This window comes from Erinaceus europaeus, chromosome X (genome assembly GCF_950295315.1).
Source record: "Erinaceus europaeus chromosome X, mEriEur2.1, whole genome shotgun sequence".
Lineage (NCBI taxonomy): Eukaryota > Metazoa > Chordata > Mammalia > Eulipotyphla > Erinaceidae > Erinaceus > Erinaceus europaeus.
This window is the reverse complement of record NC_080185.1, coordinates 126,722,534-126,736,629: the sequence shown is the minus strand read 5'-3', so window position 1 is coordinate 126,736,629 and position 14,096 is coordinate 126,722,534. Positions and strand designations below refer to the sequence as shown.

The following is a 14,096-nucleotide window of genomic DNA, read 5'->3' as shown; positions in this document are numbered from 1 at the left end:
ATGAGAGGTTGTACCTATGTGTCAACAACTATACTGTAAAGCATTAACCTCCCCAACAAAGTGGGAAAAATGTAAACAACAGTGGCTTCATGTGTGTCTGAGTGTGAGTGATTATCAGAATGAATTCCTACTCATGTGCTCTTTACCTAGAAGAACAGTTTTCCATACCATAATCACTACCTCTCCTCCATGGGTGGTTTGTAACCCTAGTTGTTCTGTAGTTGATGTAAACAGTTCTGCTTTACCTGCAGCCATGCATTTTAGGATATGAAATCATGGTGATAAGTCTCATGCAAAACTCAGACATCAAGATACGGTGAGGTTGTGAAATGTATATCCTTCAGAAGTCAGTGCCAACTCACCAACCCGACACTGGGAATTAACTATTTCATGCAGTGGCTCTAAAGATCCTATCTGTACGTATTTGTTTATGTTAAACAATTCATTATAAAATGAAATGTTTCCTTTTGTTTAGCCTTCTCTGGATACTCAACAAACACAAAATATGACCCACATCAGATTAAGGCAGAAATAGCAAGCCGTCGGGATCGGGTGAGTAAACTCATCTTTGCACAACTAGAAGCCCTCTGTGTAATTTTACGGAGCATCACTTAGCTGGGTCTTTGTGGTGGTGTTTTAGTAGGATTTCTTATTTCACAGATGTGCATTGCACTTCCTATCCCTCTGTTTTCCTTTCAATAGTAGGATAAGAAGGTTTAATTTTAAAACCTTACCTTATACAGTGAAAAGTTACCCATAGCCTTCTGCATGTTTCATGGGGTCAGACTCGCCGCCCCCTGCTTGGGGAGATTTCTGGGCACCCTGACTCAGAGGGCTATCTCCTTGGCCCTCAGTGGCTGAAGTATCCTTGCACTTGCTGTTTGTGGAATTCCCAGAGGAATCATTCTTGCAATAGTGTTTGACCAGAAGGTTCTGACGCTTCTTCCCTGGTGATCCCTGAATTCTTTATGTGCTGCCTTGTTTCAACCCATAATGTCCTTGTCCTGGTTGTCTGGGAAGAGGGGCTGTTTTGTGGTGCTTACAACCCAACATGGGACACACTGTGGAAATGAGCCCCTTGTTCCCTCTGTGTCTCATCCCCTCAGTCAGAGGGTATGTTCAATGCAGTGGTTCTCAAAGTCGTCACCTTGAGAACCACAGCTGGGGGGGGGGGCTTTGAAGGTGTTTGCTCCCAGGTCTGCCCTCTGAGTTTTAGCTTAGACCTGGACTTGCTCCCAGAATGTATTTGACTAAGCACTCTAGTGATAGAGCAGGCTTTTTAAGTAACAGTGCCTCTTCCTATTAAGATCTTAGAGTAGTAAGTAGAAGGAAAGAGTAAAAGGTATTACAATGTTTGCTACTTGTAAAGTGTAAATCAGTACCTTGAAACAGGAAGCAGTTACCAGTTACCTTGTGGGGTGGGGCCTCTGGGGAGGGAGTGCAAGAGTGGCCAGGGATGTTTGGATGGAAGCAAGGCCCTTTCCCCCAATGTCTGCTTTACATGCCAGAAAATAGAAGCTTATGGAGAGAGGAGATGGTCTAGTAACTCGGGGGCTAGTCAGCAGCTTGGATGGCAGTGTTAACTGTACAAATAATTGCTCATGGATTGTTTTTGGAAACAAAATGCAATTTGTCTTTAGCTTTCCAGATTAAAGCGGGAGCTGACACAGATGAAGCAAGAGCTGCAGTACAAGGAGAAGGGGGTGGAGACCCTGCAAGAGTGAGTTGCCTTAACCTGACCGGGGCCAAGCTCCCTGTCCCTTCTCCTCTTTGTGCTCATCTACTTGGTCCCTGGACATTTGTTCCAAGGCTTCGTGGATGTCTGCTTCTCTGCTTTTATTTCTCAAGCAGAAGCATCCGAGCTCCTCTTTGCCTTGGAGAAACCTCATCTTCTGAAATGAAAGTACTTGGGAAACAGGACCTTTCTTTTCTATTCATGCACATTCTCTAGAGCTGTGTTGAGACACAGAGTGATATATTTTCTTTTAATTAAAAAGACTGAAGGTTTATTCTGTGAGTTTGGGGGAGGGCGGCTGAAACCAGAACCTTAGTCCCATCACATGTGGTACCGGGGATAAGCCCAGGGTCTCAGGCATGCAAGTTCTGTGTTCTACATGCTGAGCCGCCTCCCTAGCTACAGAGACGGCGATTGAGATTCAACTTTAGGTTGGGGGGGTTCTGAAATTTAAGTGAAGTTCAGTGAATTTATGATATTTGGCCCTCCAGATTCAGGAGCCACATCTGGAATGTTCAGGAGTCTCATGTGTTTGGTGCAGATGTTTTCTAGCTCGGTCTTGTGGACATTTCAGGCTGGACAAGTCTGGTGGCAAGAGGGGCTGCCCTGTACTTTATTTATTACTATTATCATTTATTTTTTTGTTACCTCCAAGGTTACCCCTGGGGCTTGGTGCTCACACTGCAAATCTGCTGCTCCTGGTGCCAATTTTTGCCTCCTTCCCCTCTCTTTCTATTTTATTTGAAAGGATAGAGAGAAATTGAGAGGGGAAGGGGAGATAGAAAGGGAGAGAGACACCTGTACCCCTGCTGCACTACTTATGAAGTTTGCCTCTCTGCAGGTGGGGAGTGTGATCTCGGACCCAGGTCCTTGTGCATGATAGCATGTACTCTCTCTTTTTTAAAAAATATTTTTATATTTATTTATTTATTTTCCCTTTTGTTGCCCTTGTTGCTTTTTATTGTTATTATAGTTGTTATTGATGTCATCGTTGTTACATAGGACAGAGAGAAATGGAGAGAGGAGGGGAAGACAGAGGGGGAGAGAAAGACAGACACCTGCAGACCTGCTTCACCACTTGTGAAGCGACTCCCCTGCAGGTGGGGAGCCAGAGGCTCAAACTGGGATCCTTATGCCAGTCCTTGCACTTGGTGCCACATGCGCTTAACCCACTGCACTACCGCCCGACTCCCATAACATGTACTCTCAACTGGTGCACTACTGCCCTGTTCTTTATAGGAGGCTTAGTAGCACTTCTAGCCGTTAGCCTATAGATGTGAGTGCCCTCTCTTCAGGTGTGCCAGCCAGCAATGTCTACCTTAACTGCCGAGGGGTCCATAGGAGGTATATTTGCCCTCAGTTGAAAACCCCTGGACTGGTGGCCGCTGCATTGGATAACACAGGTAGTGGGCCATTTCCATCATCAGGGAATGTTCTGTTGGACACCCTGTCTCTGGGTTGCTCATTCTGTTGGCATATTTACAGATAGAACTTTCTCCCTACTGAGAGTTGGGGCATGTACTTCTCATAGCTAGTGAGCTATATTGATAGTAAGCCAGAAAATGCATAGAACAAATGATATCATATAAATGGCAATCTTGTCCTGCAAGAATTAATTTTTTCCCTGAGACTCCAGAGTCTCAGTTTCAATCCCCTGGACCACCAAAAGCTAGAGATGAGCAGTGCTCTGGTAAAAATAAATACTACCTTTATTTAAATTTTTTCTCAGGTGGGGGTAGATAGCATAATGGTTATGCAAAGAGACTTTCTTGCCTGAGGCTCTGAAGTCCCAGGTTCAATCCTCCACACCACCATAAGCCAGAGCTGAGCAGTGCTCTGGTAAAAAAAGGGGGCGTGGTGGATGGTAGTACAGTGGGTTAAGTGCACATGGCACAAAGTGCAAGGACTGGTGCAAGGATCCAGGCTGGAGCCCCCAGCTTCCCACCTGTAGGGGCGTCACTTCACAGGTGGTGAAGCAGGTCTGTAGGTGTCTTTCTCTCCCCTTCTTTGTCTTCCCCTCCTCTCTTGATTTCTCTCTGTCCTATCCAGCAACAACAGCAATGGCAACAATAAAAATAACAACAAGGACAACAAAATGGGGGAAATGGCCTCCAGGAGCAGTGGATTCATAGTGCAGGTACCGAGCCCCAGCAATAACCCTGGAGGCCATATATATATATATATATATATTTTTTTTTTTTCCTCAGGAAAGGGTGTGTATGTTTATTGGCTGAGAGTTTATTGTCTCTTGGTTCAGAGCTGAACTGCATGTGCTGAACTAGGGGTCCACGCTTGACACTTTCTGTGCCTTCTTTTCTCTGCTCTACCGGGGGTTGACTTCAACCGCTCAGGCTGCTGGAACAAAACGCCATAGGAAACTTTTATTTCTTACAGTTCTGTAGGATGGGAGTCTACTTCCTGGGTTGCAAATGGCCACTGAGCTCTGATCTCTCTTTTTTTAAATTTTTTTAAAAAAATTTATGTTTTTATATTACAGAATTACATGTTGACAGAAGTTTGAATCCATACCATTCCCACCCCCAGAGTTCTGAATCTTCACTCTTCCTCACTGCAATCCACCACAGTTCCCCTAAAGTTGTAGATATGGGCCAGCCATCTTTCCTACAACTATTTGTCCACATTTATACATAGTTGCCCCTTCTCTTCCTGATTCAATCCTCTCTTTCCCTACAAGCCACTCATGGCATAATAAGTACCTCCATGTGTCCTTCTCCTTTCCCTTCTCTCTCTCTCTCTCTCTGGGTGCTGATGGAGCTGGAGTGCAGAGTCCTCTTATCTTCATCCTATCACTTCCCCCCTGCTGGAAGTATGGATCAAGACTGTTTATGGGGAGCAGAAGGTAGGAGTTCTGGCTTCTGTAGCTGCTTCTCCGCTGAGCATGGGTGTTGACAGGTCTATCCATGCTCCTAGCCTGTTTCCATCTTTCTTTAGTGGACCAGAGCTCTGGAGACTCGAGGGTCCAGGATGCATTGGTGAGGTCATCTGCCCAGAGAAGTTGGGGTGGAGTCATGGTAGCATCTGTAGCCTGGAAGGTGGCATGTCCTAAGTTGAAACAAGATTGTTAATGAACAGGAACCAGAAAGTAGGATCAGAGCAGATGAGGTTAGGGATTTTAGGGTAGAAGAAAGCTAGGACAACCATTTTTGGTGTGTTCTTGGGGGTATACAACTATAGTAGTTTTGCTTGAGTTTGGTAGCTAGCCTGAGGTTGGATGAGAACACTGTCTGAGAGAATAGTATCAGAATGGAGAAAAGGGCTAGAAAGTTGGATTAGGGCAGGGAGTAGCTCCCATTCTTATATAAAAAAATGTGGCTAAAATTAACTATTTGCCTCCATCCACTGGCTCCAGGGCCCATATGTAAATGCATATTTATATTTAGTGCCAGAGCCTGTGTGACCTCTGAGTCCCTATTGGTCTGAGCTTGTAGCTCATGGTCACATCTGAGGAACATTGCAGGCTGCACTCATTTTAGGACCAGTTTTTTTCAAGTGGCAGGGCAGGATACCTCCAGCTTCCCTTCAGAGACTGGGGTTATCCCTACTACCATTACTACAAGGTGTTGAGAGGGCCCACAGGATGCTATTCCTTATGGAAGCAACCAGTGGTAGTGGAGAGAGTGACCCTTTAGAAGTCAAGGTCCATCATATATGTATGGGAATCTAATGGTTCCCTAACTAGGGTCCCATATGATCAGATGGTATGATATTGACCAAACAGGCCATTATTAAGTGGGCCAGTCTTTTGCCCATATCCAACTTTTTTAGTCCTTTCTTTATCTGATTATCTTAGATTTTCTCTCAGTTGTTCAGGCGTTGAGTATCATTTGTTGAGCCAACCAGAGTTAGGTTTTGGGGATCTGTCTTCTTTGGGCCTTTCTGCTAGGCTGTCCTACTAATTTGGTCTAAATCAAATCAATTACAGAATTTACGATGCCATCTTTAGGCACTTCAACTATTATTAAACACTTTGACTTTTAATTATATGATTTCCCCTTGTTTATGGATATGTGTACCTGTATCCAGTACCCTAAACCCTAGCCTAATCTGGTAGCTGTTGCTTAGTTAAGTGATGTGCCATCTAACTTGGATATAGGTAGTCCCATGTGTTAGGAAAGGTCTCACCAGATTTGAAGAGCTTCGAGGTTGACTTCTCAGGCTGGTATCTCTGGTTACAGTCCACAGTAGGGTATCAATAGCAGCATAATGCAGGGTGGCAGCACCAGTAATGATTTGCTTGAAGTTGACAAAGTTGGTATGGCAGTAAGGAATCATAGAGAAGGAATTATTATAGCCAGATTATTTGGGGGGTTTAGTATCTATATTAGTATACTTGACTTCACTATGATTTGAACGCTTTTAGTGGTATCTGAACCTCTTTGTATTTTACATACTTACAATGTCAAACGGTCTTGACCTGTCTGGCCTAAAGCTATAGTTGATTTAGATATTTGCAGAGCTGTATTTTCAAATACATTTTTTAGAGATCCATAAACAATTAATCCCCTTATCAGAGTTTGATCATTTTGTAAATCTAAGATAAATATTAGCAAAAACTAGTGTTTGTGCTTAGGGCTACGGTCTAGGCAGTTGGGGAACTTGAGATATTAAATCTGTCCACCCGTCCCACATGTCGTGTTGCTAGTGATAGGACTAAATAGTTATAAGACTAGAGTTTCACATCTTCCCTGCCACTGAAAGACTGTGCCCTCTCCCCCTCCCCACTAGGTAACTACTGTACTTTTCCCAATTTAAGTATGGGTTGTGTTGTGTTTGGTTGTTTATTTTATGTATGTGTGTTCAGTTCTCTAAATTCCACATATGAGTGAGGCCATCCTATAGTTTTCCTTTACCTCCTTGCTTATTTCACTAAGCATAATGTTCTCAAGTTTCATCCATTTTATCCCAAAGGATGTAAAATCATCTTTTTTTATTGCTGAGTAGCATTCCATTGAGTATATGTCCCATAACTTTTTAACCAGTCATCTGTGGAGGGACATTTTGGTTGCTTCCAAATGTTTGCTATTGTAGATAATACAGCTATGAACATGGGGGTGCATGTAGCCCTTTAAATTAGTGATATTATCTCTTTCGGATAAATGTCTAGGAGTGGGATTGCTGGGTCATAAGGCATTTCCATCTGTGTTTGCTTAAGGATTCTCCATACTGTTCTCCATAATGGCTGTACCATTTTGCATTCCCACCAGCAGTATATTAGAGTTCCTTTCTCTGCACATCCTTTCCAGCATTTATCTTCTCCTGTTTTGTTGATGAAGGCCATTCTTACAGGTGTGAGGTGGTATCTCAGTGTGGTTTTAATGTGTATTTCTCTAGTGATGAGTGAATTAGAGCATTTCTGCATATGTCTGTGGGCCATGTGTATCTCTTCTTTGGAGAACTGTCTATGCATGTCTTCTGCCTACTTTTTTATTGGGTTGTTATTTTTCTTTTTGTTAAGCTGAATGAGTTTTTTTTAATTTCTTTATTGGGGAATTAATGTTTTACATTCGACAGTAAATACAATAGTTTGTACATGCATAACATTTCTCAGTTTTCCATATAACAGTACACCCCCCACTAGGTCCTCTGTCATCCTTTTTTGGACCTGTATTCTCCCCACCCACCCACCCAAGAGTCTTACTTTGGTGTAACATGCCAATTCCAGTTCAGGTTCTACTTGTGTTTTCTCTTCTGATCTTGTTTTCCAACTTCTGCCTGAGAATGAGATCATCCCATATTCATCCTTCTGTTTCTGACTTATTTCACTTAACATGAATTTTTCAAGGTCCATCCAAGATTGGCTGAAAACTGTGAAGTCACTATTTTTTATTGCTGAATAGTATTACGTTGTGTTTACATACTACAACTTGCTCAGCCACTCATCTGTTGTGGGACACCTGGGTTGCTTCCAGGTTTAGGCTATTACAAATTGTGCTGCTCAGAACATATGTGTACACAGATCTTTTTGGGTTCCTTAGGATATATCCCCAGGAGAGGAATTGCAGGGTCATAGGGTAGGTCCATGTCTAGCCTTCTGAGAGTTCTCCAGACTGCTCTCCACAGAGGTTGGACCAATTGACATTCCCACCAGCAGTGCAGGAGGGTTCCTTTGACCCTACACCCTCTCCAACATTTGCTACTGTTACCTTTTCTGATGTATGACATTCTCACAGGAGTGAGGTGGTATCTCATTGTTATCTTTATTTGCATTTCTCTGACAATCAGAGACTTGGAGCATTTTTTCATGTGTTTCTTGGCCTTTTGGATCTCTTCTGTGGTGATTATTCTGTCCATGTCCTCTCCCCATTTTTTCATGGGATCATTTCTTTTCTTGTTGTTGAGTTTGGCAAACTCTTTATATATTTTGGTTACTAGCCTCTTGTCTGATGTATGACATGTAGAGATCTTCTCCCATTCTATGAGGGGTCTCTTGGTTTGTTTGGGTAGTGGTTTCTTTTGCTGTGCAGAAGCTTTTTAATTTGATGTAGTCCCATAGGTTTATGCTTGCCTTAGTCTTCTTTGTAATTGGATTCATTTCATTGAAAATGTCTTTAAAATGTATGCGGAAAAGAGTTCTGCCAATATTTTCCTCTAAGTATCTGATAATTTCTGGTCTAACAGTCAAGTCCTTGATACACTTGGAATTTAATTTTGTGTTTGGTGAAATATAGTGGTTCAGTTTCATTCTTCTGCATGTTTCAGCCCATTTTTTTCCAACACCATTTGTTGAAGAAACTGTGCTTTCCCCATTTAATAGTCTGGGCACCTTTGTCAAAGCCTAGATGTCCATAGGTGGACATCTAATTCTATTCCACTGGTCAGTGTGTCTGTTCATGTTCCAGTACCAAGCAGTTTTGATGACAATGGCCCTATAATACAATTTGAGATCTGGGAGTGTGATGCCTCCAGTTCTGTTCTTTCTTCTCAAGATTGTTTTGGCAGTTCTAGGTCTTTTCTGGTTCCAGATAAACATTTGTAGTATTTGTTCTATTCTCCTACAAAATGTGGTTGGGATCTTGATGGGGATAGCATTAAATTTGTATATGGCTCAGGGTAGTATATTCATTTTGATGATGTTAATTCTTCCAACCCATGAACATGGAGTATCTTTCCATTTCTTTGTGTCTTTTTCAATTTCCTTGAGTAGTGACTCATCATTTTCAGTATACAAGTTTTTCACTTTGGTTAGGTTTATTCCTAGGTATTTTATTGTTTTTGTTGCTATAGTAAAAGGAATTAATTTCTGGATTTCAACTTCTTCTAACTTAATGGCACTGACTTTTGAATGTTAATTTTGTAGCCTGACACCTTACTGTATTGCCTGATGATTTCCAAAAGATGCTTGCTGGATTCCTTAGGTTTTTCTATGTATACTATCATGTTATCTATAAATACGGAGAGTTTGACTTCTTCTCTTCCAATCTGTATCCTTTTAATTTCTTGCTCCTGCCTGCTTGCTATGGCAAGAACTTCCAACACTATGTTGAATAGTAATGGTGATAGTGGGCAGCCCTGTCTAGTACCTGATCTGAGTGGAAATGCTTCCAGTTTTTCCCCATTGAGTATGATGTTGGCTGTAGGTTTGCTAATATATAGACTCCACTATCTTGAGGAATTTTCCATCTATTCCCATTTTTTGTAGTGTTTTGATCATAAAGGAATGTTGGATTTTGTCAAAGGCTTTCTCTGCATCTATTGATAAGACCATGTGGTTTTTGGTCTTGCTTTTATTGATGTGGTGGATCACGTTGATTGATTTACATATGTAAAACCAACCTTGCATCCCTGGGATAAACCCCACTTGGTCATGATGAACAATCTTTTGAATATACTGCTGTATCCGGTTGGCTAGAATTTTGTTCAATATTTTAGCCTCTTTATTCATCAGAGATATTGGTCTGTAGTTTTCTTTTTTTGATTGTATCCCTTTCTGCTTTTGGTATCAGAGTAATGTTGCCTTCATAGAAGTTGGAAGGGAGTATTCCAGTGTCTTCAACCTTCTGGAAGACTTTTAAAAGTAGAGGTATTTGTTCTTCTTTGAAGTTTTTGTAGACTTCATTTGTATAACCTTCTGGTCCAGGACTTTTATTTTTGGGAAGATTTTTGATAACTGTTTCAATTTCATTAGCTGTGATGGGCCTGTTCATGTTATCTAGTTCCTCTTTATTTAATTTTGGAAGTTAGTAGGTATCTAGGAAATTGTCCATTTCTTCTAGGTTCTCTAGCTTGGTGGCATATAGTTGTTCATAGAAGTCTCACATGATATGCTGAATTTCTGTGGTGTCTGTTGTGATATCTCCTCTTTCATTTGTGATCCGATTTATTTGGGTCTTATCCCATTTTTTTTTATGAGTTTGGCTAAAGGTTTGTCGATTTTGTTCACTCTTTCGAAGAACCAACATTTACTTTTGTTGATCTTTTGTATGGTTTTCTTATTTTCAATGTTATTTATTTATGCCCTAACTTTAGTGATTTCTGCCCTTCTGGTTGCTTTAGGGTTCCTTTGTTCTTCTTCTAGGTCTCTAATATGTGCAGCCAGGGTGTTTATTTGTGATTTTTCTTGTTTCCTGACGTGTGCTTGTATGACTATGAACTTCCCTCTCAGTACTGCCTTAGCTGTGTCCCAAATATTTTGATAGCTTGTGTCTTCATTTTCATTGAACTCTTGAAACATTTTGATTTCTTCCTTTATTTCCTCTTTGACCCAGTAGTTATTAAGTAGTGTATTTTTGAGCTTCCACATTTTGGGACTATTACTAATCTTTTTTTTTTTTTTTTTCCCTGTTCATAGTTTTTTTTATTTGTGATTAATATCAGGTTACAAGACTGTAAGATTACAGTGTCTAGTTCCACACCATATCCACCATTAGAGTTCTGTGTCCCCACCCTCCCACTTCCCAAAGATAATCACCAGAGTTCTCACGAGACCGAAAAACAGTTTGCTAGCTTCAGTTTTTTTTTCAAGTTCATGTGTATCAGATCTCTAGATTCCACATGTGAGTGAAACCATTCAGTAGTTGTTTTTCATCTCTACTTATTTTGCTAAGCATAATCACCTCCAGTTCCATCCATTTTTGTCCCAAAGGACACAATATCATCTCTTTTGATTGCAGCGTAGTATCACAGACCCCTGTAAGCGTCAGCCCGGCTTTGACCTAGCACGTTATGATTGGGTCCTCCTCAATCGCTATCGAACAGGCCATGGCCGGTGCGCCGCTATGTTCCATCCTGGGGAGCCAGAGACGACCCGAACTGCCCCTGCGGCTACAGACAATGACCCACATAGTCAACGACTGCCACCTCTCCAGATTCACATTTTGGCACTGTTACTAATCTTTTGTTGATTGCTAAGTGTTAGTTTAATTCCACTGTGGTCTGAGAAGATGCTTGGGATGATTTCAGTGCTCTTGAATAGGCTGATGCTGTCTTTATGGCCTAACATATGGTCTATCCTTGAGAATGATCCATGTGGATTTGAGTAAAATGTGTATTCCAGTTTCTTGGGATGAATGACTCTGAAAATGTCCAATAGTTCTAGTTTATCTATCTCTTCATTTAGCTCCCTTATGTCTTTACTGATTTTCTGCCTGGATGATCTGTCAAGTTGAGATAGTGGGGTGTTGAAGTCCCCTACTATGATTGTGTTACTGTTAATATATTGCTGTAGCTCTTTCAGTAGAAGTTTGATGTATTTAGATGGCTTCTCATTGGGTGCATAGATATTAATAATTGTTAAGTCCTCTTGATTGACTGATCCTCTGAGCATTAAGTAGTATCCATTCCTATCTTTTTTAATCTTATCTATTTTAAAGTCTATCATGTCAGATATGAGAATAGCTGTTCCTGCCCTTTTTTGTGTGCCATTGGCTTGTAGGATAGTTTTCCATCCTTTCACTTTAAGTCTGTGTTTGTCTTGTTGCGTTAGGTGAGTTTCCTGTAGACAACATATTGTTGGGTTGTGTTTTCTGATCCATCTTCCTACTCTGTGTCTTTTAATAGGTGAATTCAGGCCATTAACATTTATTGATATCAAAGATTGAAGATATTTTAACGCCATTCTTGTAGAGTTTTAGAGTGTTTTGATATATGTTCTATTTGTGGTGGTCTGGTTGTTTATAGGAGACCTTTCAGAACTTCTTTCAAGGCAGGCTTGGTGATGGTTGCTTCCTTCAACTGTTGCTTGTCTGAGAAGGTTTTGATGCTTCCATCTAGTCTGAATGACAATCTAGCAGGATATAGTATTCTTGGCTGAAAGCCTTTCTCATTGAGCACTCGATAGATATCTTGCCATTCTCTTCTGGCCTGTAGTGTTTGTATGGAGAAGTCTGCTGCTAATCTTATGGGTTTTCCTTTGTAGGTGACTCTTTGTTTTTCTCTTGCAGCCTTCAGGATCCTTTCTTTATCCTTATTCCTTTCCAATCTAAATATGACATGTCTTGGTGTCTTTAGGTCTGGGTTAATTCTGTTTGGGACCCTCTGGGCTTCTTGAATCTTTATGTCTTTGGTGTTGTCTAGACTAGAGAAATTTTCAGCTATTATGGCCTGTAGAACGCTTTCTTCCTCCCCTTCTCTTTCTTCCTCTGGTAAGCCAATAATGCGTATATTGTTTCTTTTGAAGTCATCCCATAGGACTCTGTTGTTGTTTTCAGCATCTCTTAATCTCTTTTTGAGATCTCTTACTTCTTTTTTAGTTGTCTCTAATTCATCCTCAATCTTGCTAATTCTGTCTTCAGCCTCATTGATTCTATTCTCTCTGCCCTCTACTGCTTTCTGGAGTTCATCTATTTTGTTGCCCTGCTCTGATACTGTTTTAGCATGTTCAGCTAGTTGCCTTCTTAGCTCAGCGATTTCAGCTTTCAGCTCTCTAATAACCATGAGATAATTAGAATTTTCTTCCATATTCTCATTTGTTGTTCCTGCATTTCTGATTACAATTTTTTCAAATTCTTTACTCACTCCTGTTATTATTTCCTTAGCTAATGTTTGGATGTTGAACTCGTTGTTTTGTGCTTCACCCTCTGGAGGACTTTTAGCTGGACTCTTGTCCTGGTTCGAGTCTCCAATATTTTTTCTTGTTGTTTTAACCATTTTATATAAGTTAACAGTTTTTTCAATCCCTGAGTTGGAGTTCAGTGGTGTAAAAGCCTTTTTTTTTCCTCCTGTAGGCTATGGGAGCCTGAGGGCTTTTAAACTATCAATAGGGTTCTTGGCTTAATCACTGACTCCTGACCAAGAGATAAAGCAGGGTGTGGCAGAGATAATCCAGTGGTTATGCAAAGAGACTTTCACAGCCCCTCAGCTATGCCACCGAGGTATAGGTCTTCTCCTGAGTTTCCTGGTTAGATCTCTGTACCCTGGTGTCCCTCCCTGTTGTTGCTCCAGATTCTGAGGGTAGTAGCAATGGAGACTCAGAGTTGCACTTGGTGAGTCTCTGGGGAGTCCTTTCCTCCCTTCAGCTGTCCCCTTGTTGGTGGAGTAGACTGGAGGTGGTGTCTCCACTGACAAACTGTCGAACTGTTAGCAGTCCATCTCTCCTTAGGCCCCTCTCTCCTCTCTGTCACCAGCCACGCGTGTTTGTACTCACGGGTGATTTACTGGTTTTCTGTGGTCATTCTAGTCCTGTCTTGTTTCGGTCCAGGTGGTCTCCTTTGGTATTCCTAGTTGATCCGGGAGAGGAGAGGAGAGGAGAGAAAGCGATCTGCTGCTCGTAGCTCCGCCTCCGGAAGTCGAATCCCACTATTACTAATCTTTTGTTGATTGTTAAGTGTTAGTTTCTTTCCACTGTGGTCTGAGAAGATGTTTGGGATGATTTCAATGCTCTTGAATTTGCTGATGCTGTCTTTGTGGCCTAACATATGGTCTATCCTTGAGTCAAAGATTGAGAGGTTTTAAGCTCCAATTTCTTTTCTTCTGGGGAGTCTGATAACTGTGTTACTATCTAAGATGGCATGGGTTAGTGCCGAGCGCTGTCTGCCCAGAGCTCTCGTTTTGACCCACCATGTCCTTCTTTCTTTCTTTCTTTCTTTCTTTCTTTCTTTCTTTCTTTCTTTCTTTCTTTCTTTCTTTCAAAAGATTTTTAAAAATATTTATTTATTTCCTTTTTGTTGTCCTTGTTGTTTTTATTGTTGTTGTAGTTGTTATTGATGTCGTCGTTGTTGGATAGGACAGAGAGAAATGAAGAGAGGAGGGGAAGACAGGGGGAGAGAAAGATAGACACCTGCAGACCTGCTTCACCGCCTGTGAAGTGACTCCCCTGCAGGTGGGGAGTGGGAGCTCAAACTGGAATCCTTATGCCAGTCCTTGCACTTAACCCGCTGTACTATTGCCCAACTCCCCACCGTGT

The 14,096-nt window shown here is 41.4% G+C and overlaps 1 protein-coding gene across 1 annotated transcript in view; it reads left to right on the top strand.

Moving 5' to 3' along the window:
• The first annotated feature begins 481 nt into the window (after positions 1–481).
• The window catches only part of WWC3 (WWC family member 3), a 69,656-nt gene continuing 56,041 nt past the window's right edge, over positions 482–14,096 (top strand). Inside the window, exons 1-2 of the mRNA XM_060183095.1 lie at positions 482–552; positions 1,641–1,720. Of these exons, the coding sequence (XP_060039078.1) occupies positions 1,671–1,720 (50 nt within the window). The 5' untranslated portion in view covers positions 482–552; positions 1,641–1,670. The remainder of the gene's footprint in view (positions 553–1,640; positions 1,721–14,096) is intronic.